The 20,810-nt window shown below is 46.8% G+C and overlaps 1 protein-coding gene across 1 annotated transcript in view; it reads right to left on the bottom strand.

Moving 5' to 3' along the window:
• Nucleotides 1-20,810, bottom strand: part of LOC147110300 (hexosaminidase D-like) — a 48,350-nt gene that overhangs the window by 13,621 nt on the left and 13,919 nt on the right. Inside the window, exons 2-7 of the mRNA XM_086000151.1 lie at nucleotides 16,511-16,613; nucleotides 14,928-15,183; nucleotides 7,087-7,196; nucleotides 5,984-6,071; nucleotides 2,900-3,064; nucleotides 487-670 (exon numbers count right to left, since the gene is read on the bottom strand). Of these exons, the coding sequence (XP_085856277.1) occupies nucleotides 487-670; nucleotides 2,900-3,064; nucleotides 5,984-6,071; nucleotides 7,087-7,196; nucleotides 14,928-15,183; nucleotides 16,511-16,613 (906 nt within the window). The remainder of the gene's footprint in view (nucleotides 1-486; nucleotides 671-2,899; nucleotides 3,065-5,983; nucleotides 6,072-7,086; nucleotides 7,197-14,927; nucleotides 15,184-16,510; nucleotides 16,614-20,810) is intronic.

Raw genomic sequence — 20,810 nt, 5'->3', positions numbered from 1 at the left:
CGTCCACAGTAAGTCAAGCCACCCAAGCCTAGCTGGCCCATGTGTCATGTCCAGGCCAATATTTATCCCTCAGCCGACATCGCTAAAAAAAACACGGATTATCTGATCATGACCTCATTGCTGTTTGTGGGATCTTGCTGTGCACAAATTGGCTGCCGTGTTTCCTACGTTACAACAGTGATTACACTTCAAAAGTACTCCATTGGCTGTAAAGTGCGTTGGGACGTCTGGAGGTCGTAAAAGGCGCTATCTAAATGCAAGCACTTTATATATCTAGAATGCGACTAACCTCGCCCCATCCTGGCATCAACCAAGAGGATACAGTTTTAAAGTCCTTTTTACCGTTGATCTTCAGAGTTTCTTTCATAGAGTGGACAGACTGCAGACCTTGACTTTGGTACCAATTTTCAGGACAGGTACCAGAGTAATTTAAAAACCACAAAACCCCCATCATTTCCATTGAGCATGCGGTCCTAAAAGACTCACCACGTATTTTTTCTTCACTAATCTTCCGCATCATGTCGTCCCATATCAGAAGCTTAAGCCCAGGATACTTGTTGACCACAAAACTCCCAACTTCCTTGATGTGGTCCAAGAACATCTTTCCAATGTCTCCTCGTTGTTCATTGATCCACTGTTTAGATTCGGCACTTTCTCCAAGATGAAAAACCTTCAGAAAGTAACCAGGAAAAAAGTTTTATAAAATACACAATATCACCGGCTACTCAAGGACTCTACTATCCAACCTCAGTGTTAGAGCAAATGGCATCAAACCCCAGCACAAAACCCTCTCAATAGACTTCATCGCAACTGAGCAACTCCAGGGGAAGACAAAGGTTTACCAGTTAACAGCAGGAGAATATAATTAAATACAAATTTCAGCTTCCCCTCACTAAATTTTCAAGGATCCTCCCATTCATTATAGAGATTCCCCAAAGAACACGGCTGCAATGATTGTGGTGGATGATGATTTGCAAATGATCTTCATCTACCTTGCAATCTAAATGTTTATGAAAACAGAACAATTCAGACAATTACACTTGAACTGCACTTGGTTGGCAGCTGAAGTACTTTGAAACCACCCCTGCCAGAAGCACCAGGAGACTAAACTCCTGCCAAAATCACCGGGAGACCAAACCTCTGCCAAAATCATCGGGAGACCACACTCCTGCCAAAATCACCGGGAGACCAAACCCCTGCCAAAATCACCGGGAGACCAAACCCCTGCCAAAATCACCGGGAGACCAAACCCCTGCCAAAATCACCAGGCGACCATACACTTGCCAAAAAAAAATCTGATTTATTAGTTTATGGGGTGTGGGCATCGCTGGCAAGGCCAGCATTTATTGCCCATCCCTAATTGCCCTAGAGTGAGCCGCCTTCTTGAACCGCTGCAGTCCGTGTGGTGAAGGTACTCCCACAGTGCTGTTAGGCAGGGAGTTCCAGGATTTTGACCCCACGACGAAGGAGCGGCGATATATTTCCAAGTCAGGATGGTGTGTGACTTGGAGGGGAACTTGGAGGTGGTGGTGTTCCTATGTGCCTGCTGCCCTTGTCCTTCTAGGTGGAAGAGGTCGCGGGTTTGGGAGTTGCTGCAGTGCATCTTGTAGATGGTACACACTGCAGCCACGGTACGCCGGTGGTGGAGGGAGTGAATGTTTAAGGTGGTGGATGGGGTGCCAATCAAACGGGCTGCTTTGTCCTGGATGGTGTCTAGCTTCTTGAGTGTTGTTGGAGCTGCACTCATCCAGGCAAGTGGAGAGTATTCCATCACACTCCTTACTTGTGCCTTGTAGATGGTGGAAAGGCTTTGGGGAGCCAGGAGGGGAGACACTCACCGCAGAATACCTAGCCTCTGACCTGCTCTTGTTGCCACAGTATTTATGTGGCTGGTCCAGTTAAGCTTCTGGTCAATAGTGACCCCCAGGATATTGATGGTGGGGGATTCGGCGATGGTAATACCGTTGAATGTCAAGGGAAGGTGGTTGGACTCTCGCTTGTTGGCACTTCTGTGGCGCGAATGTTACCTGCCACTTATCAGCCCAAGCCTGAATGTCGTCCAGGTCTTGTTGCATGCGGGCATGGACTGCTTCATTATTTGAGGAGTTGTGAGTTGCACCGGGAAACCAAACTCCTGCTAAAAATCACCAGGAGTTCAAACTCCTGCCAAAATCACCGGGAGACCAAACTCCTGCCAAAATCACTGGGAGCCTCTCATTGGTCAGTGTTCATCTTGACATAAAGCTAAATCCACTGTCCATTGACAGTAAATGTGTTGTATTAATGTCGAACAGAATCTGACGAAACAAATATTAATGATTTATAAATCTAGCCAATCTGATTTATGACAGTCGGTTAGAGATGAATGAAGAAAGCATAACTGCTGTGAACATCCCATCCATCACATAAGGTGATTTCTCGCTCCATTTCACTCTGTGTATGTGTATATAACCCATTCCTCACTCTCCTTTCACACTCACGGTTTCTCCAGCTATAAACATTATCAGATCATTATTCTACAAGGCCAATAATCACTTCAAAACTCCAACTCATCTAGGAGCGCCGCTGCTCATATGCTACTTCACACGCCCTGTCCGTGTCAACCTCCACTGGCTCCTTGTCCGCACCCACCCGCCAACCCCCACAGTATATTGACTTTTTTCCTGCTCCTGCTTATGTCTATTCCCCCTCACACTATGTGAAGCTCTGTCCTTAAAGCCATTACTATATATTAATTATTATTGCAAGCTATTGCTTGAGGTTTGATGTAAACAGTCCAATGACAAACATTTACTGCACATGACGATATACTAAAGACAATGGATGGAGTGATGGGTTAACACCACAGCACCATTGTCATGTATCTTATACTTAATGAACATTACTGTATTGTACATACCTCATCGGCTCCTATGTGGAGCCAGGCAGATTTGCTGTGTTTGTCGAGTACCTGGGAGAGCATCTCCTTCACCAGATTCAGAGAGTCGGGCAAATGGGGATTCAGGCTATTGGGGTATCGCTCCACCTCTCTGAGGTGCCGATATTTGTCATGCTTGAGAACAAACTGTTGGGGAAACAAAACTACAGTTAAAACAACAATAACACAGCCTCACAATAGCCAAATACTGCGGATGCTGGAAATCTGAAATAACAACAGAAAATGCTGGAAACACTGAGCTGGCCAGGCAGCATCCATGGAGAGAGAAACAGAGTTAACGTTTCAGGTCTGGGACCCTTCATCAGAACTGGAAAAAGCTGGAGATGGAACAGATATTAAGCAGCTGCAGAGACAGGGAGGGGAGGAAGGAATTGAAGGAACATACTGTGCTAAGGTAAGAGGCAGGAAAGATAAAATGTTGCAAATGGGGATGGCAAAATCATACAGCATGAAAAAATGGGAGCAAGGGTTATAGGTTATAGAGAGGTCAGAGTGGGAGTGAAGCGGAGAATTAAAGTGACAGGCGACCAGAAGCTCTGTCACTTTAATTCTCCACTTAATCATAATCATCATAATCAACTTTATTGTCATTGTTAGTGCACAAGTGCAGTACAACGAAATGTAGGCTTGCGGCTCCCGAGAGTGTACATTTAGATTAAGACATTTAAACATTCAACATACATTTGGCTTGTAATACATTAACATAAACATAACCATAATAAAGTGCATTGACAGATGTGCAGGCTTTAGAGTTTATTTGTGGAGTTCAGTAGGATGACAGCCCTGGGAAAGCTGTTCCTAAATCTGGTCGTACGGGTCGCACTCCCACTCTGATCTCTGTCCTCGGCCTCTTACACTGTTCCAATGAAGCTCAACATAAGCTCGAGGAACGGCACCTCATCTTTTGATTAGGCACTTTACAGCCTTCTGGACTCAACATTGAGTTCAACAATTTCAAACTATAACCCCTGCTCCCATTTTTCATGCTGTATGATTTTGCCATTCCCATTTGCAACATTTTATCTCTCCTGCCTCTTACCTTAGCACAGGATGTTCCTTCAATTGCTTCCTCCCCCTCCCTGTCTCTGCACCTGCTTAATATCAATAACACAGCCTACCAGTTGTCATTTACTGGCCAGGAAGTAAGGCTAATAAAATCAAGTCATTTGTTCATATCCAAGAGTGCTGAGTATTGATGTGGAAGCTGGAAACTAACAGTAATTTAGGAGTCAATGGTTAATCAAATTCATGAGTGACAAACCTGCTTATATAGTAATAAACTCCCCTAACTAATGAAATTGCTGGTAGCAGAGGGACTCAAGGAAGGTAGAGCTTCCACGGTTATTTGGTTACGTTATACTGTACTAGCAGTACAGTCAGGAGGCTTCCCCACAACATTGTGGTCTAGGATTCTCCCAGCTAGATTGAGACTTGCATGTCCTACGGGAGAGAGAAAAAAAAATCAAGAGCAACACCTGAACTTTTAATGGGGTTTTCAACAGGAACCCACATGATCGGTTCAATGTCTTGAGCCCCTTTCTTGCATTTGTTTCAATTCCTTTGATCAAAGGAGGCACCTCTGCACAAAGCTTTACCTCATGGCCAGAATGAGTTGAAATTGACACCATTGCAATTACACCCTTCAATTCAAGTTCACTTACCTCAAATTATCTGATAATTCACATTTTTTCTGGCACTAAATTCCCACTTAGTTGTGTCAATTACGTTGTTCAGTTCAAAATACTGGACAATTCCAATGTTTTTAAATAGCAAAAAATTACTGAATTATCAGGGAGTAGATTGTTGTGTAATACACTCTTCCCGATTGCACAGTGGGTTACACTATCTGATGCCGTACTGAGACATACAGATCAGAACCTTCATCGTTGCTGGGTCAAAATCCTGGAACTCCCTATCTAACAGCACTGTGGGAGTACCTTCACCACATGGACTGGAGCGGTTCAAGGCGGCGGCTCACCACCACCTTCTCGAGGGCAATTAGCGATGGGCAATAAATGCTGGACTTGCCAGTGACGCCCACATCCCATAAACGAATAAAAAAAACCCTCCCAGGTGTGATCCCTGGTTTGTGCAGATTTACCTGATCTCAGTTTGACAGCATTGGGGGGATTTTACAATTTACTTCAGTGTCTCTGGGTTAGTGAATGAGAAAACAAAAATCAGCCAAGGTTCCTGCTCCCAACCACGATCCAGCGACCTGTGTTGAGTGTACGTGGATGTCGGGTGTGGACAGGCATGGGTTTGGGCACCTGCCTGGGTTCAACACACAAAAACAATCATTTGAGCAAGGTATTGAAGGGCAGCTGGTTCCCCTAGAACTGTACCACAGCATGGAGGTGCTTCCTTCAGGAGGGGAGGGGGTTAAGTAGAAAATTTAAAAAAACATAGGAACGCTACGCTAAATATCAGACCTGATTACCGGTGTGCGAGGTCCATCAAATGGAGCAGCAGTCTGCCAAACCGTCAATGTGCTCCTGCATCACACAAAACCTTAACAAAACACTTGTAATCCAGCACATGTCCCACTGCCATGTAGATAAAAACCCTAAAAAGTGGTCCCGTATTCTGCTGCTCGCTGACAGTCCCATTGCAACATGAGTTCAGCCAGGCTCCTCATATTGGACCCGAGGGACCAGCCAATGAAACCCCACCCACGAACACGGAAGAGCAACTTCAACGTAGCAACAAACTGCACGGCTAGGAGAGTGCCAGTCAGCCCGGAGATTAAAACGGAAATAAAAACAGGCAATACTGGAAAAGGTACAGCAGCTCGGCGAGTGGGAAGAGGTATGTTGATGTTCTGGATGGAAACCCAAAGCCAGGCAGGGTTCTGATGAAGGGTCCCACTCGGAACATTAACCCGTTTTTTCTTGCAGATGGCCTCAAACCTGTGTATTTTCTGCATGTCTTGTTCTTCAGGGACTAAAACACAGCCTGACGGAAGTCTATTCAGAGGTAGAGTGGCCTGCGCCCTCGCGTTTTCTCTCTCTCGCGCACACACACACACACACTCATTGACCTTACCTCCATGTGCCCAAAGGTTTGAATTAAGGGAATAATCTCCAGGTTACTGCTCTCAGCCAACTGTTGGATTGTGTCGATATCAGCAGAACTGCACAATGAAAACAAAATGGAATCAACGCAAATGTACAACAACTACACACATTACACAGAGATTCCAGAGGTACATTGTATAAAGAATAATGGATGCCATGTGACATGAATCTTGTCATTCATGTGGAAATGATTTATGAAGTAATACTGGGCAGCCTGCTAGTGGTGCTGTCCAGGGAGAGTATAAATACTCAGGCATGGGCCCAGCTTGCTCAGGACATTCTTTAACAGGAACTAGTGAAGGACACAACTAGATCGCCATGTTGAAAAACAGTTGATTCAAGCCTTAATACTCAGACCAAGTGCCTAGTAGTTTTCTTACGTCACCATGTAACTCACTCCCAGTCCCAGGTATCTATTATTCTATAAATAAACTATCTGAACCCCTTGATTAGAGTCCAGCCCGTAATTCACTTTCAGGTATCCATTATTTTTACTGCCTGTAACTTACTCCCGGGTATCTTGCTATTCTATAACTAAACTATCTAGACCCGTTGATAAGATCAGCCTGTAACTAACTCCTCCGTGTCCATTATTGGCCTCAGCACCCTGGGCTTGGGAGCTCCGGAGCAGGGGTGGGGGAATGGAACAGAGGAAAACAGCCAGGATTCCCACTCATGCTCATTTCCAAGTGACCCCCCTACTGGAAAGTGTGCGTGTAAATGTCAGGCAAGGAAAGGATTGGGTTTGGTTGATGTCTTCACCAGTCAAATAGCCTGCCAACACTCACTATCCAGGGTCATTCAGGAGAACGGGTATTTAGGCGGGGTGCTGGAGCGCGGCTGGGACCTGTGGCACTGCACCCCAGCAAGAGTCAATGCCGTCAGCAGAGAGGAGGGACAACCCTGTGTACCAATTGCAGTGCAGTGACACGGAGTGGAGCACCGTAACAGGAGTAAAACAGGCACCTCGTTAAACTTTGCGACAGAAGAACACGCACTGTAGTTTGGAATAATCGTATTACTGTATCAGGAGCTGATGGAGCAAGGCCAGCAGCTCTCGCCGGGTCCTACCTGAATGCATAGGTGGACTTGAGGATTTCAAGACTGTCATGGTAAGGAAAGGTATCCTCATATTCCATTAATATACCATTGACCCCGATGCTGGATAGAAGGGGAAAGATCTGAAACAAAGAGTAGAATATTTACACCTAGGCTGCATCTGTACAAATTCCCTTTCAGTCCCTCTCTCTCTCAGGAAGAAATCCACACATTGACTGGTGTCTTTTGTGTATCCTCCACTGAACCTGAGGGCACAGATTTAAGGTGATTGGCAAAAGAACCAGAAGCGACATGAGGAAAAAGCTTTTTTACGCAACAAGTGGTTAGGATTTTGAATGCGCTGCCTGAAGGATGTTGGAAACAGATTCAATAGTAGCTTTCAAAAGGGAATTAGATAAATACTTGAAGGAGAAAAAAATTGCAGGGATATAGGGAAAGAGCAGGCGGAGTGGGATTAGCTGGATTGCTCTTCAAAAGAGCTGACGCAGACTCAATGGGCCGAATGGCCTCCTTCTGTGCTGCACTATTCTATGATTCTTTGCCCCAACATTGGCAGCCGTCCCTTCAGCTGTCTGTACCCCAAACTCTGGAATTCCCTCCCTAAACCTCTATCTTTCTCTCCTCCTTTAAGACGCTCCTTAAAACCTACTTCTTTGACCAAACTTTTGGTCAAAGAGTGCCGAGAGCGGGAGCAGCGGCACAAAGAGCACCGAGAGCAGGAGCAGCGGCACAAAGAGTGGCGAGAGCGGGAGCAGCGGCGAGAGCGGGAGCAGCACCAGAAGGAGCAGACCTGGTGGGAGCACAGTGAGAGCGAGCAGTCCCGAGTGGCAGCAACTCAACAGAGGCGGTTTTTGAAAAAGTGATGTCAGAGTAAAAAAAGGGACATCGGCACAAGGGAAGGAGCTGATTGGCGAGTAGCTGGGGAGCGTTTTTTGTTAAGTTTTAAGTTTATTTCTGCTGGGTTAGTTCTTAGTCTATTAAATAGAGGCCTGGCCGGGCAGCTCAGTCACGTGGAGTGCACATCCTGTGCCACGTGGGAAGTCCTGGACGCTTCGCATAGCCTGGACGACCACATGTGCGGGAAGTGTCGCCAGCTACAGCAACTCGAGCTCCGGGTTTTGGAGCTTGAGCGGTGGCTGGAGTCACTGCGGTGCATCCGCGAGGCTGAGAGTTACATGGATAGCACGTCACCCTGCAGCTTAAGAGTATACAGGCAGAGAGGGAATGGGTGACCGTCAGACAGAAGAGGAGGACCAGGCAGGTAGTGCAGGAATCCCTGGAGTGCATCACGCTCTCCAACTAGTATTCTGTTCTGAGTACTGGTGAGGGCGATTGGTTCCTCTGGGGAGTGCAGCCAGAGGCAAGTCCACGGCACCACAGGTGGCTCAGCTGCACGGCGGGGGGCAGAAAAAAAGAGTGGAAGAGCAATAGTGGTAGGGGATTCAATGGTAAGGGGAGCAGACAGGCATTTCTGCGGCCGTAGACGTGATACCAGGATGGTATGTTGCCTCCCTGGTGCCACGATAAAGGATGTCACTGAGCGGCTGCAGGACACTCTGAGGGGGGAGGGTGAACAGCCAGAGGTCGTTGTCCATATCGGTACCAATGACATAGGTAGAAAGAGGGATGAGGTCCTGCAGGCAGTTTAGGGAGCTAGGAGAGAGATTAAAAAGCAGGACCTCAAAGGTAGTAATCTCCAGATTACTCCCGGTGCCACATGTTAGTGAGTACAGGAATAGAAGGATAGAACAGATGAATGCGTGGCTGGAGAGATGGTGCAGGAAGGAGGGCTTTAGATTCCTGAGGCATTGGGACCATTTCTGGGGAAGGTGAGACCTGTACAAGCTGGACGGGTTACACCTCAACAGGACCGGGACCAATATTTTCACGGGGAGGTTTGTTAGTGCTGTTGGGGAGGGTTTAAACTAGCTTAGTAGGGGGATGGGCACCAGCATATAAGAGTAGAAAAGAGGAATAAGGTGCATAAAAGAGTGATTGTGTGGGATAGCACTAGAGACAATAGTACTAGAAGCGGAAGTAGAATCTCCAGGTTACTGCTCTCAGCCAACTGTTGGATCGTGTCGATATCAGCAGAACTGCATGGTGAAAACAAAATGGAATCAATGCAAATGTACAACAACTACACACATTACACGGAGATTCCAGAGGTACATTGTATTAGATAGGAGCAGACTAAGAAAGACTACGAAAAATTCAAAAATAGGTTTAGAATGCATCTACATAAACGTACAAAGTGTGGTGAATAAGGTTGGTGAGCTACAAGCACAATTAGCCATGTGGCAATATGATGTGGGAATAACGGAAACATGGCTTAAAAACGGTGAGGATTGGGCACTTAGTATTCAAGGGTACAAGGTGTTCAGAAAAGATAGGGAAGGAAAAATGGGAGGTGGGGCGGCAGTGCTGATTAAGGAAGACATTGTAGTGTTGGAAAGGGAGGATGTTCTTGAGGGGACAAGGACAGAATCCATTTTCTTAGAGTTGAGGAGAAAAAAGGGTATGGATCATGCTTTTGGGGTATTCTATAGGCCTCCAAATAGTGAGAGGGGCAAATCTGCAGGGAAATCGCAGAGATATGCAAGAGTTATAGAGTGGTGATATTGGGGGACTTTAATTACCCAAATATCGATTGGGATAATGCTAGGGTAAAGGGAAAGGAGGGGGAGGAATTTCTGAAATGTGTTCAGGATAATTTTCTTGACCAATATGTTCTTGGCCCAACTAGGAAGGAGGCATTGCTGAATCTGGTGCTGGGCAATGAGGTGGGCCAGGTCGACCAAGTGTCTGTGGGAGAACACTTGGGTACGAGTGATCATCATATCATAAGATTTAGATTAGCAATGGAGAGGAGCAAGGAACAATCTAGAGTGGAACTTCTAAACTGGAATAGGGCCAACTTCAATGGGATGCGAAAGGATCTAGCCAGGGTAAAATGGAACCAAAGACTGATAGGAAAAACTGTAATGGAACAATGGGTGATCTTTAAGGAGGAGATGTTCCAATTACAGGCTAGGTACATTCCAACAAGAGGGAAGGGTAAGGGAACCAAAGCGAGGGCTCCTTGGATGACGAGGGAGATAGAGAAGATAATGAAACAAAAAAAAGGTGTATGATGCATGTCAGATGAATTCTTCAAGGGAGAACCAGACCAAATACAATAAGTTGAGAGGGTATGTGAAGATGAAAATAAGATTGGCAAAGAGAGAATATGAGAGTAGAATGGCGGTGAACATAAAAGGGAACCCAAAAATCTTCTACCGGCATGTAAACAGTAAGCGGGTAGTAAGAGGCGGGGTGGGGCCTATTGGAGACAAAGAAGGTGATATATGCTTAGAGGCGCAGGGCAAGGCTAGAATACTCAATGAGTACTTTGTATCGGTGTTTACTAAGGAGGTGGATGCTGACAAAATATCGGTAGAAGCAATGGAAGGGGTGAAAATTGATGGACAGGATGTACTAGAAAGGCTGGGTATGCTTAGAGTGGACAAGTCGCCTGGTCCAGTTGGCTTGCATCCCAGGTTGCTAAGGAAATTGGGGGAGGAGATAGCGGAAGGGCTTGTCATAATTTTCCAATCTTCCCTTGATGTGGGGGAGGTGCCTGAGGATTGGAAAGTGGCAAATGTGACACCATTGTTCAAGAAAGGGTGTAAGGACAATCCTAGTAACTACAGGCCGGTCAGTTTAACATCAGTGGTGGGTAAAGTTTTAGAAACAATAATCAAGGAAAAAATTAACGAGCACTTGGAGAGGTTTAAGCTAATTAAGGAGAGCCAGCACGGATTTGTAAAAGGCAGATCGTGTTTGACTAATCTAATTGAATTCTTTGATGAAGTAACAGAGAGGATTGATGAAGGGAATGCAATGGATGTTGGCTACATGGATCTTCAGAAGGCGTTTGACAAAAGTACCACATAGAAGGATGGTTAACAAAGTTGAGGCTCATGCAATAGGTGGGTCAGTGGCAGCTTGGATAAGAAATTGGCTTAAGGACAGAAAACAGCGAGTTGTGGTAAATGGCTGTTTTTCAGACTGGAGGATGGTAGACAGTGGTGTTCCCCAAGGGTCAGTGCTGGGGCCACTGCTTTTTTTGATATATATAAAATGACCTGGATATTGGAAGAGAGAGTAGAATTTCTAAATTTGCCGATGACACCAAACTTGGGGGTGTGGCAAACAGTGATGACGATACCAATCGACTGCAACAGGACATAGAAAGACTAGCAGAATGGGCAGACAAGTGGCAAATGGAATTTAAGAGAGAATTGTGAGGGGTGATGCATTTTGGCAGAAGGAACAGGGAGAGGCAATATACACTTAATGGCACAGTTTTAAAGAGTGTGCAGGGACAGAGGGACCTGGGAGTTAATGTGCATAGGTCCCTGAAGATGGCAGAACATATTGAGAGAGTGGTTAACAAAGCATATGGGATCTTGGGATTCAAAAATAGTGTTTGGATAGGCTAGACGGGGAAAGGCTGTTCCTACTAGTTGATGGTACAAGGACTAGGGGACACAGATTTAAGGTTTTGGGCAAGAGATACAGGGGGGATGTGAAGAAAAACTTTTTTACGCAGCGAGTGGTGAGGACCTGGAACTCGCTGCCGACAGAAGTGGTGGAAGCGGAGACACTCAATGTTTTCAAGGGGAGACTGGATAGGCACTTGAGGGAAATAAACTTGCAGGGCTACGGGGATACAGCGGGGGAATGGGACTGACTGGATTGCTCTACAGAGAGCCGGCATGGACTCGATATAGGCTGAATGGCCTCCTTCTGTGCCGTTATGACTCTAATGTCTTGTTATGTGGTTCGGTGTCAAATTTTGTCTGTTTATGCTCGTGAAGCACCTTGGGATATTTTACTACGGTAAAGGCGCTATATAAATGCAGGTTGTTGTCTTTGTATCGCTCTCTCAGACACCAGTGTGTGTTCTACTCTCATGGAACTATCTGTACAGATGTACGGTACCTCGCAGAACTACCTGTATATCTGCAGACATGTATCCAAGTCATGTGGTCACATTATTTAAGTGGAAACAATTGGATTCCAATAATTATTGACCCATGAGTTTGCTACCAATTGTAGGAAGATTGTTGGAAAGCAATATCCGGGAATCGATTTATGATCACTTGGCGAGTTTGGCCATTATTTGAGACTCTCGGCAAGGAACCATGGGCCCCACTTCGCTAGCCTGATTGAGTTCTTTGTAGCAAGTGATCAATATGGTGGATTATGGCATTTCTGTTGATGTTATATACTTGGATTTCCAGAAAGCATTTGATAAAGTACCACACAGAAGGTTAAAGGATACAATTAGATTATATGGGATTAATGGATAGATATTGTGCTACGTAGATAACTGGCTGAGATATCGTAGTTCTCATTAATGGGATAATCTGAATGGGGCCTCATCACAATTTGGTTCCAAAGGGCTGTGTTCGGGTCACTGTTCATTTTTATTAATGACCCAGAAGAGGACATTGGTATAGTAGTACAAGAGGTGAGTAATATAGATTAAAATCAACATAATATAGGCTGATCGAGATAAGTTAGGGGAATTGACGGATGTCCTTTAATGTGAATAAATGTAATTCATTTGAGGTTGGGAAATTGTTGGCCTGTTTATACTTTGCAGAGATCTATTAATGGCAATGAGATAAGTGACCAGTTATCCTGTTTTAGTATCATTGGATTCAAGGAGGAATGTTGGCCTGGACCATGGGAGAACTCCCTGCTCTTATTCAAAAAAAAAAAGTGCCATGGGATCTTTAACAACTACCCTCTATTCAACATCTCATGTGAAAGGTGGCACCTCTGAGCGCAGCACTCCCTTAGTGCCAGCCTAGATTAAGTGCTGTAGTGGGGATTGAACCTACAAACTTCTGACTAGGTGAGAGCCAAGCCGATGGGTTGTTTTAACATTCATTCTCGATCTTCTTTCCTCCAAAGTGAAAAAGTTTAACTGTTACCAATCCTTGTTGCTTAAAGCCTGGAACCATCCACCTCACTCCCAACATCTCACTATCGGGCACATCATATTTTAAAATATAGCCTTTCCACCGTACTATACAGGCGATGAGGTTCCACACAACAGAGACGTCAAGCCACAGGGTGAAACTAGGGCTTGTCCTCTTGCTTCAGTTTTATTTCCGAGTGAACCAGGTCAGTTAGGAACATAGGAAAAGGAGGAGGCCATTCAGCCCCTCGGGCCTGCTCCACCAATCAATTAGATCATGGCTGATCTGTACTTCTCCATTTACCTGTTTTTGTCCCATATCCCTCGATACCCTTACCCAACAAAAATCTAATCGATCTCAGACTTGAAAGCTCCAATTGTCCCCCAGCATCCACAGCCTTCTGGGGGAAGAGAGTTCCAAATTTCTACTACCCTTTGTGTAAAAAAGTGCTTCCTGATTTCCTTCCTGAATGGCCTAGCTTTAATTTTAAGATTATGTTCCCATGTTCTTGATTTCTCCACCAGAGGCGAAAAATTGAGTTGCGCCCCCTTTGGGGCGCTAACTTCGCCAGGGAGCGCCCCGGAAAAATTAGCGCCCCCGCAACGGAAATTGAGTGGTAGCGCCCCAAGAGGGAAGCGGGGTGAAATTGGAAGCTGTGAAGGAATATCGCGGCACGTCGTGTCGCAGTAATGCAGGCTTTCCTCCCCTTCTTAAAGGGGAGGGGCCTTGCGCAGCGCGACCCGGGGATCGGGAGTGCTGGCACAAGAGCCTGGCACTCGAGAAGTGCCGGGCTCATGGAGCGCAGCCGGCACTCTGCAGGGGGGGAGCGGGTAAGGAGGCCGGGAACAGGAACAGAGGCAGGTGCTGGCAGGCGGCCAGCAACAAAAATGGCCGCCCGGCATCTCGCCTTTAAATAGCGCCTCCCCGGCCTCAGGTAAGCCCCCCTGACCCCGTCGGACATAGCGTCTGCCGGTAAGTCAGGGGGCGCTACTGAAGATCGTGGCCGGGGCGCTGCGCACGGCTATGACATCATCGCCGGCGGCACAGCGCCGCGGTGCGCTACCGGTTACCGCCGCCGCTGCTAACCTCCCGCTGAATTTCACGGGAGGCGTTGGCGGCGCTGCGCCCGGGCGCTAGTTGCTTTGTGCCCCGTTGGTGCCCTCTTAGGGCGCTAACGGGAGGCGCAAAGCAACCGAATTTTTCCCCCACTTTCTCTGTATCTACCCCATCAAATCCTTTTAACACTTTAAACACCTCGATCAAACCACACCTCAATCTCCTATACTCAAAAAGAATACAAGGTCAGTTTATGCAACCTGTCCTGATAATTTAACCCTTTAAGCCCCTGGTCTGTTGCCCATTTAAGTTGAAAATGAAATGTAGATAAGTTTCAAGTACCCACAAACCACCACCCCCCCTCCCCCCTCAATCTCCCCAAGTGCTTCCGGCCCATTGCAAACTGGCAGCAGGAAACTGAGCAATTGTAAAAAGTGTTCAACACAGAAGTCTGGCTCAGAGTCAGGAGTTAAATGATCAGTAGATTCAGCTATCTGACCCTGGGTGCTTCTGCTCCCTCACACGTACAGCCAGACACAGGACTCTCTATTGTCCTCTCGCCAATCTACATCGGCCATGCAGGGTCTCACGCCGTTGTATAAGGCCCTCTCCTAATGTGAACATTACATAGTTGTTACAGCACAGAAACAGGCCATTTGGCCCAATAGGTCCGTGCCGGTGTTTATGCTCCACACGAGCCTCCCCCCACTCTACTTCATCTCACCCGATCAACATAACCTGCTATTCCTTTCTCCCTCATGTACTTATCAAAATTCCCTGAAATGCATCTATGCTATTCGCTTCAATTACTACATCTCCTACCTGTTGCAAATATGAGAGTTTGGGTGCAGCTCCTTTGAGGTCCAAGTGCACGATTCTCATCCCTGAAGTGCCATAATCCTTCAGTTGCCGTGGCTTTGATTTCACTCCCGCCTTTGGCTCGTCCTTTCCCGGCTGGGCGTTTTGCTGTGCCACACCCTCCATTTTTTGGTTAGCTTCCATTTTGTGGTCATTTGCCATTGCTCCTCCATGCTTACTCCAAAAGCTATCTTTTGCAGGAGCGTCCAATTGGTTTGCTCTAAAACAGAGAGGCATCTACCTTCAAAATCAGCAGAGTCACTCAAAACACAATTCGCTATAGATAACAGGTCCTCCAAACTAGGAAACCGGTGGGATTGGGGGGAGGTGGGAGCAATTGTAAATCTCCACGTTCGATGATAAAAAAGAAATGACTCGATTAGGGGGAAGGTAGAGGAGGGTTAGCGTCTATGGGGAGGAGGCAGAAGTGAGAGGGAGGGAAGGAGAAAGACGTGCAAGGGAGGGGAGGAGAAAGAAATAGTAAGGGAAAAAAGGTGATGGGGATTTGTTTAAAAACATGATGAACGTTCATTATTTAAAAGAAGTGCAATTTTTTTTTATTTTTTATAAACGATTCAAGATTTTGTCAAACAGTAGGAGGGTTGCAGGCAACAGAGAGAGGCCCAGAGGCCGGAGTGGGGGATGAGAGGGAGGGGAGAAAGGACTCTGATGGGAATTAGGAACAAGCTGGGAGGCTTGATCAGAAAAACTTGGCAGAGTGTCAAAACACGAGGAATCTACAGGAGCCTAAAAGCAACTTGGGAAAGTTAATAACTTGGGGAAGTTAATAATAACTTGGGGAGAGGAGGAAAAGATTGTAATGAAAAGTAAAATTCACTAGGGAGAGGCCCAATAGGTGAAAGGAAGGGCTGGAGGCCCGGCTTGGAAGGGGTGGGGGAGAGTGGGAGCCAGTGTACCTCAAGCAGAAAACTCGAGGCCTGAGATTCGATACAGGGCTAGAGCACTGTCCCTGGTACAGGCAATCACAGCCACTGATTAACGGTCACTCAGCAGCCTGCCCTGCCGATGCTGTTCCCAGGTAGACCCTCACGATCCTATCTGCCAGATGGAAATAGGCTTAATAGCTCACCTGATGACTCAGTGGACAAGAACTCGCAGCAAAAAAAAAACTACCGCACAGCCTGCACCCACCTGCGGCCAGGCCCTGTACCCAGCTGTGATCATCCCCAGGCCGAGCGGAAACTTCACCCCACTTCAGGATATTTTCTGCGACGGCAACTCCCGAACCGGTGACCTCCACCAACTAGATGTACAAGGGCAGAAGGCACATGGGAACACCATCACCTCCAAGTCACACGCCATCCCAACTTTGACATATATCGCCGTTCCTTCATTATCACTGGGTCAAACTCCTGCAACTCCCTCCCTAACAGCACTGTGGGAGTACCTTCACCACATGGACTGCAGCGGTTCAAGGCAGCGGCTCACCACCACCTTCTCAAGGGCAACTAGGGACGGGCAATAAATGCTGGCCTTGCCAGCGACGCCCACATGCGGAGAATAAATTAAAAAAATGTATAACTTACTTTAATATCAAAAATATCTTCAAGCCCATAATTACTACAATCAGCAGGACCAAGAACCGCAACACGTTTATGGAGTTGATCCGTAACATGTCTGTCTGTATTCCTGCAGAAAAAACAAGATCATTAATGCTGAATTTAAAAAAAGCTTAAATTAGCAGAATTTATGTTGTCTAAAATATAGACTTGCATTTATATAGCGCTCTAGCACAACCTCAGGACATCCCAAAGCGCTTCTCAGCCAATTAAGTACTTTTGAAATGTAGCCACTGTAATGTGGGAAAAGCGGCAGCCAATTTGTGCACAGCAAGGTCCCACAAACAGCAATGAGATGAGTGATCGGTTATCCCGTTTGGGCAGTACAATCTCCATCCCTTAAAACCTCCACATTTAAAAACGGGCAGTCGCTTACATCGGCCAAAAAACGATAATCATTTTCCATTTGCATGAATGTCAATTTCAACATTGCCGCCGTAAGTGTCTTAAGTATTCCGTTTAATTCGGGCAGAAACAGCCAAGATTAGTCATTAGTTTGCACCTCGTTAAGATGCACTGAATGCAAGAACAAACGTCTGTAAATAGCATTTTGTTAATGTTCAATCACCTTGTGTGAATTTATAATCCCCTCCAAGTGGTGCGGGGTTACAGTTTGTAATGCAGTTTACATAAAGTTGCAGGTTACAGTGCAGCTACACAGAAGGTACATTCCTGCCGCTTACTGAAATAGCGCTACCACATTATACTGGCTATAGCAGGCAAATCGCGCTCACACGCACGTGCCCGCTATAAGAAGTAGGGACTGTATTGGCTGAGGGCTGAATACTCGCCCTGAAAAGTGCCGCAAGGTCTTTTATGTCCACCTGAACAGGACCTTGGTTTAACGTCTCATCCGAAAGGCGACACCAAGCTGCCAAGAGACGAGAACCACCTCAGTCCTGTGAGCCCTTCGTAGAGCTTAATCAGCCAACCCCTGCAATGCTGCCCTCAGGTGGCACCTGGAAGCAGTACAAGAGTAGCTTTTTTTTTTAAAAAAGCACCGGGGCAGCATGGTTCGAAGTAGTTGGGCTTGTGAGCACTTTGGAATTCATGGTAATAAAATAGAATGTGCACTGACATGTTCCTGATGGAGGTTAGAGCTATACGAGTTGATGTTTTCACTCTTGCTCACGTAGGGGGGGTGAAGGGCTGCTGTGTTGCCATGCGTTAGGACGAGTTGTGCTTTGAGCGACTGTCCCTCTATTGGCAAGACGGAGGAGGGTAGAAGGAGGCATGGCTGCGGTGTCGAAGGTAGACTTTGTTCCATCGGAGAGAAATCCTCAGTGATGCGGTGCTGTTTTGCCTCTATTCAGAAATGCTGCCAGAGTCTGCTTTGCTCCATCCACCCTGTGGTACCGTGGTCTATCCATGATAAAGGCAAACAAGAGTATTCCCACAGGGAACGCCACACATGCTCCAGAGAAGCTCTGACTGTGGATGGGGTGGGGATTGGGTCCAAAAATCTGTCAGTCATCTGACCCTCTGAGAAGCAGTCACAAGCAAGTGACTGTAGACAGAAAGCAAAAAAAAACCAAAAAAAACTTTTCCTACTTCAGAAATCTGCATTCAAAGAAAAAAGACTTGCATTTATATAGCACTTTTCACAACCACCGGACATCTCAAAGCGCTTTACAGCCAATGAAGTACTTTTGGAGTGTAGTCACTGTTGTAATGTGGGAAACACGGCAGCCAATTTGCGCACAGCAAGCTTCCACCAACAGCAATGTGATAATGACCAGATAATCTGTTTCAGTGATGTTGGTTGAGGGATAAATATTGGCCGGGCCACCGGGGAGAACTCCCCTGCTCTTCTTCGAAATAGTACCGTGGGATCTTTTACATCCACCCGAGAGAGCAGACAGGGCCTCGGTTTAACGTCTCATCCGAAAAAGATGTGCGGACTCTTCTGTGTCAGGAGCCCCTCACTTCCACCAGTATCAGCTGACCCTGGCAGCTGCTATGCCTCAGACTATAGGTGCAACTCACCCAAGTGCAATAGCGGGGCGAAACCAGGAAATTCGCAGCTGCAGCACCACTGGTTTGCCAGGGTGGCCATAAGTAAATAAGGCCAGTGGCGACTTGGGGGGTGGGGGGGAAAGCGCCAAAAGAGCGAAGGAACTTGGGGGGGGCGAAGCCTTATAAAAGGCACACAGGCGCCCCATAAGCAGCTACCATGCATCTTTCCTCGCTGGAAAAATTTCCTGCGCCATTAATGCTCCCAAAACCTATCGTCGTTCCCCCACTTCCTTTGCCACATCAGTTGTCTCGGCCCAAAGCTCTGGAATTCCCTCCCCCAACCTCGCCACGTCTCTCTCCGCCTTTAAGACGCAGCTTAAAACCTACCTCTTCGACCAAGCATTTGGTCACCTGTCCTAATGTATCTTTCTTTAGCTGTGTCAAATGTGGTCTGATAACGCGGCTGTGAAGCACCTTGGGATGTTTTACTATGTTAAAAATGCTATATAAATGCAAGCTGTTGTTGAAACAGCAAGGAAATTCACCCCCAATATGATGGACTCTGAAAACCCTCTCAAGAGGCCTAGCAAGCCACTCAGCTGAAATTGCTACGACAATTACAGACAGGAAATAAATTATGCCTTCCCCATATTTCCAAGAGCAAATAACAAGATTACAAACAAGAAAAACGACAGTGGACAGATCTTTCATTTTACGGAGTTTTTACAACATAGAAGATTTGTGACTTCTCTGCAATCAGAAAGGGTAAATACACAAGATTTCAGTACATACCGACTCAGCCACGTTGTCACAAGGCTGGACTCGCTCGATCGGAGCCAGAGCTGGAACTATTTCACTCTAGAATCAAGCTACAATTATCTGTTTCTCTCAGAACCTATATCCTGGTGGCATCTAGCTCAACGGCAGAAAGTACAGATAAGCCAGGGTGTGGCACAAGGTGATGGGCGTTTCCAAATGCCGAGAAGCTGCGACAGCCTCTGAGCTCAATGCCCAGACCTTAAAAACACACATTTCACAAGAGGGGTTGCTGTGAGCCGAGAGAGGTGAACTTCTGCCAACTCTGTTGCTACCATTGTTTCTAAGACGGCCACACCCCACAGCACCAAAAAGAGCCATACAATGGCTCAATGTTCCCTTTAATTTTATTTTTGGGGTGCGTGTCCCATTCAAATTTCCACACATGCGTGGTTTTTCCCATTCAAAAGCTGGTGACCGCAGCGCAGCTTAACGGCAGTCCCATGACAAACAAATCATTCTTCTTCGATAGCAAAATACTGCGGATGCTGGAAATCCAAAATAACAACAGAAAACGCTGGAAAAACTCAGCAGGCCAGGGCAGCAACCGTGGAGAGAGAAACGGGGTTAACGTTTCAGGTCAAAGGCCCTTTGTCAGAACTGGAAAAAAAGCAGGAAAAGGGATAGATTTTAAAGCAAGTGGGGGCTGGGAAAAGGGGGAGGGTTGTTCTCCTTGGAGCAGAGAAGGTTGAGAGGAGATTTGATAGAGGTGTTCAAAATCATGAGGGGTTGAGACAGAGTAGATAGAGAGAAACTGTTCTCATTGGCAGAAGGGTCGAGAACCAGAGGACACAGATTTAAGGTGATTGGCAGAAGAACCAAAGGCAACATGGGGAAAAACAGAGCGGCAGAGCGACTACAAAAGGCCCCAGAGGCTCAGGTAGGCCTCAGTGCGGCATCGGCTGGAGGCGGAGCAGAGCAGCAGAGCGACTACAAAAGGCCCCAGAGGCTCAGGTAGGCCTCAGTGCGGCATCAGCAGCGGCTGGAGGCGGAGCAGAGCGGCAGAGCGACTACAAAAGGCCCCAGAGGCTCAGGTAGGCCTCAGTGCGGCATTGGCAGCGGCTGGAGGCGGAGCAGAGCGGCAGAGCGACTACAAAAGACCCCAGAGGCTCAGGTAGGCCTCAGTGCGGCAGTGGCTGGAGGCGGAGCAGAGCGGCAGAGCGACTACAAAAGGCCCCAGAGGCTCAGGTAGGCCTCACCAATCTCCAATCTCAGGCAAGGAGAGAGGTAAAAAGTATTCGAGGTGTGACGTCACCACAAAACAGGTAGGTGATTGGTTGGAGTATTTCTCTCGTTTTAAAACTTTAAGTCTGTGGTTTATAGTTTTTAAGGTTGCTGTGGTGTAGCGGGGACAGTTTGTAAACCAGGGCCCTTAAATATATCATTTAACTGTAGTGAAATTGGTGGGATTCATTTAATTTTAATTAATTAGTTAAAGGGTAAGTCATGGCAGGACAGCCCAGCCCCGTAGTGTGCTCCTCCTGCTCTATGTGGG

The sequence above is a fragment of the Somniosus microcephalus genome, chromosome 11 (genome assembly GCF_052327205.1).
Source record: "Somniosus microcephalus isolate GS21.2 chromosome 11, FLI_Smic_1.0, whole genome shotgun sequence".
NCBI classification, from domain to species: Eukaryota; Metazoa; Chordata; class Chondrichthyes; order Squaliformes; family Somniosidae; genus Somniosus; species Somniosus microcephalus.
This window is presented reverse-complemented; position numbering and strand designations above follow the sequence as displayed.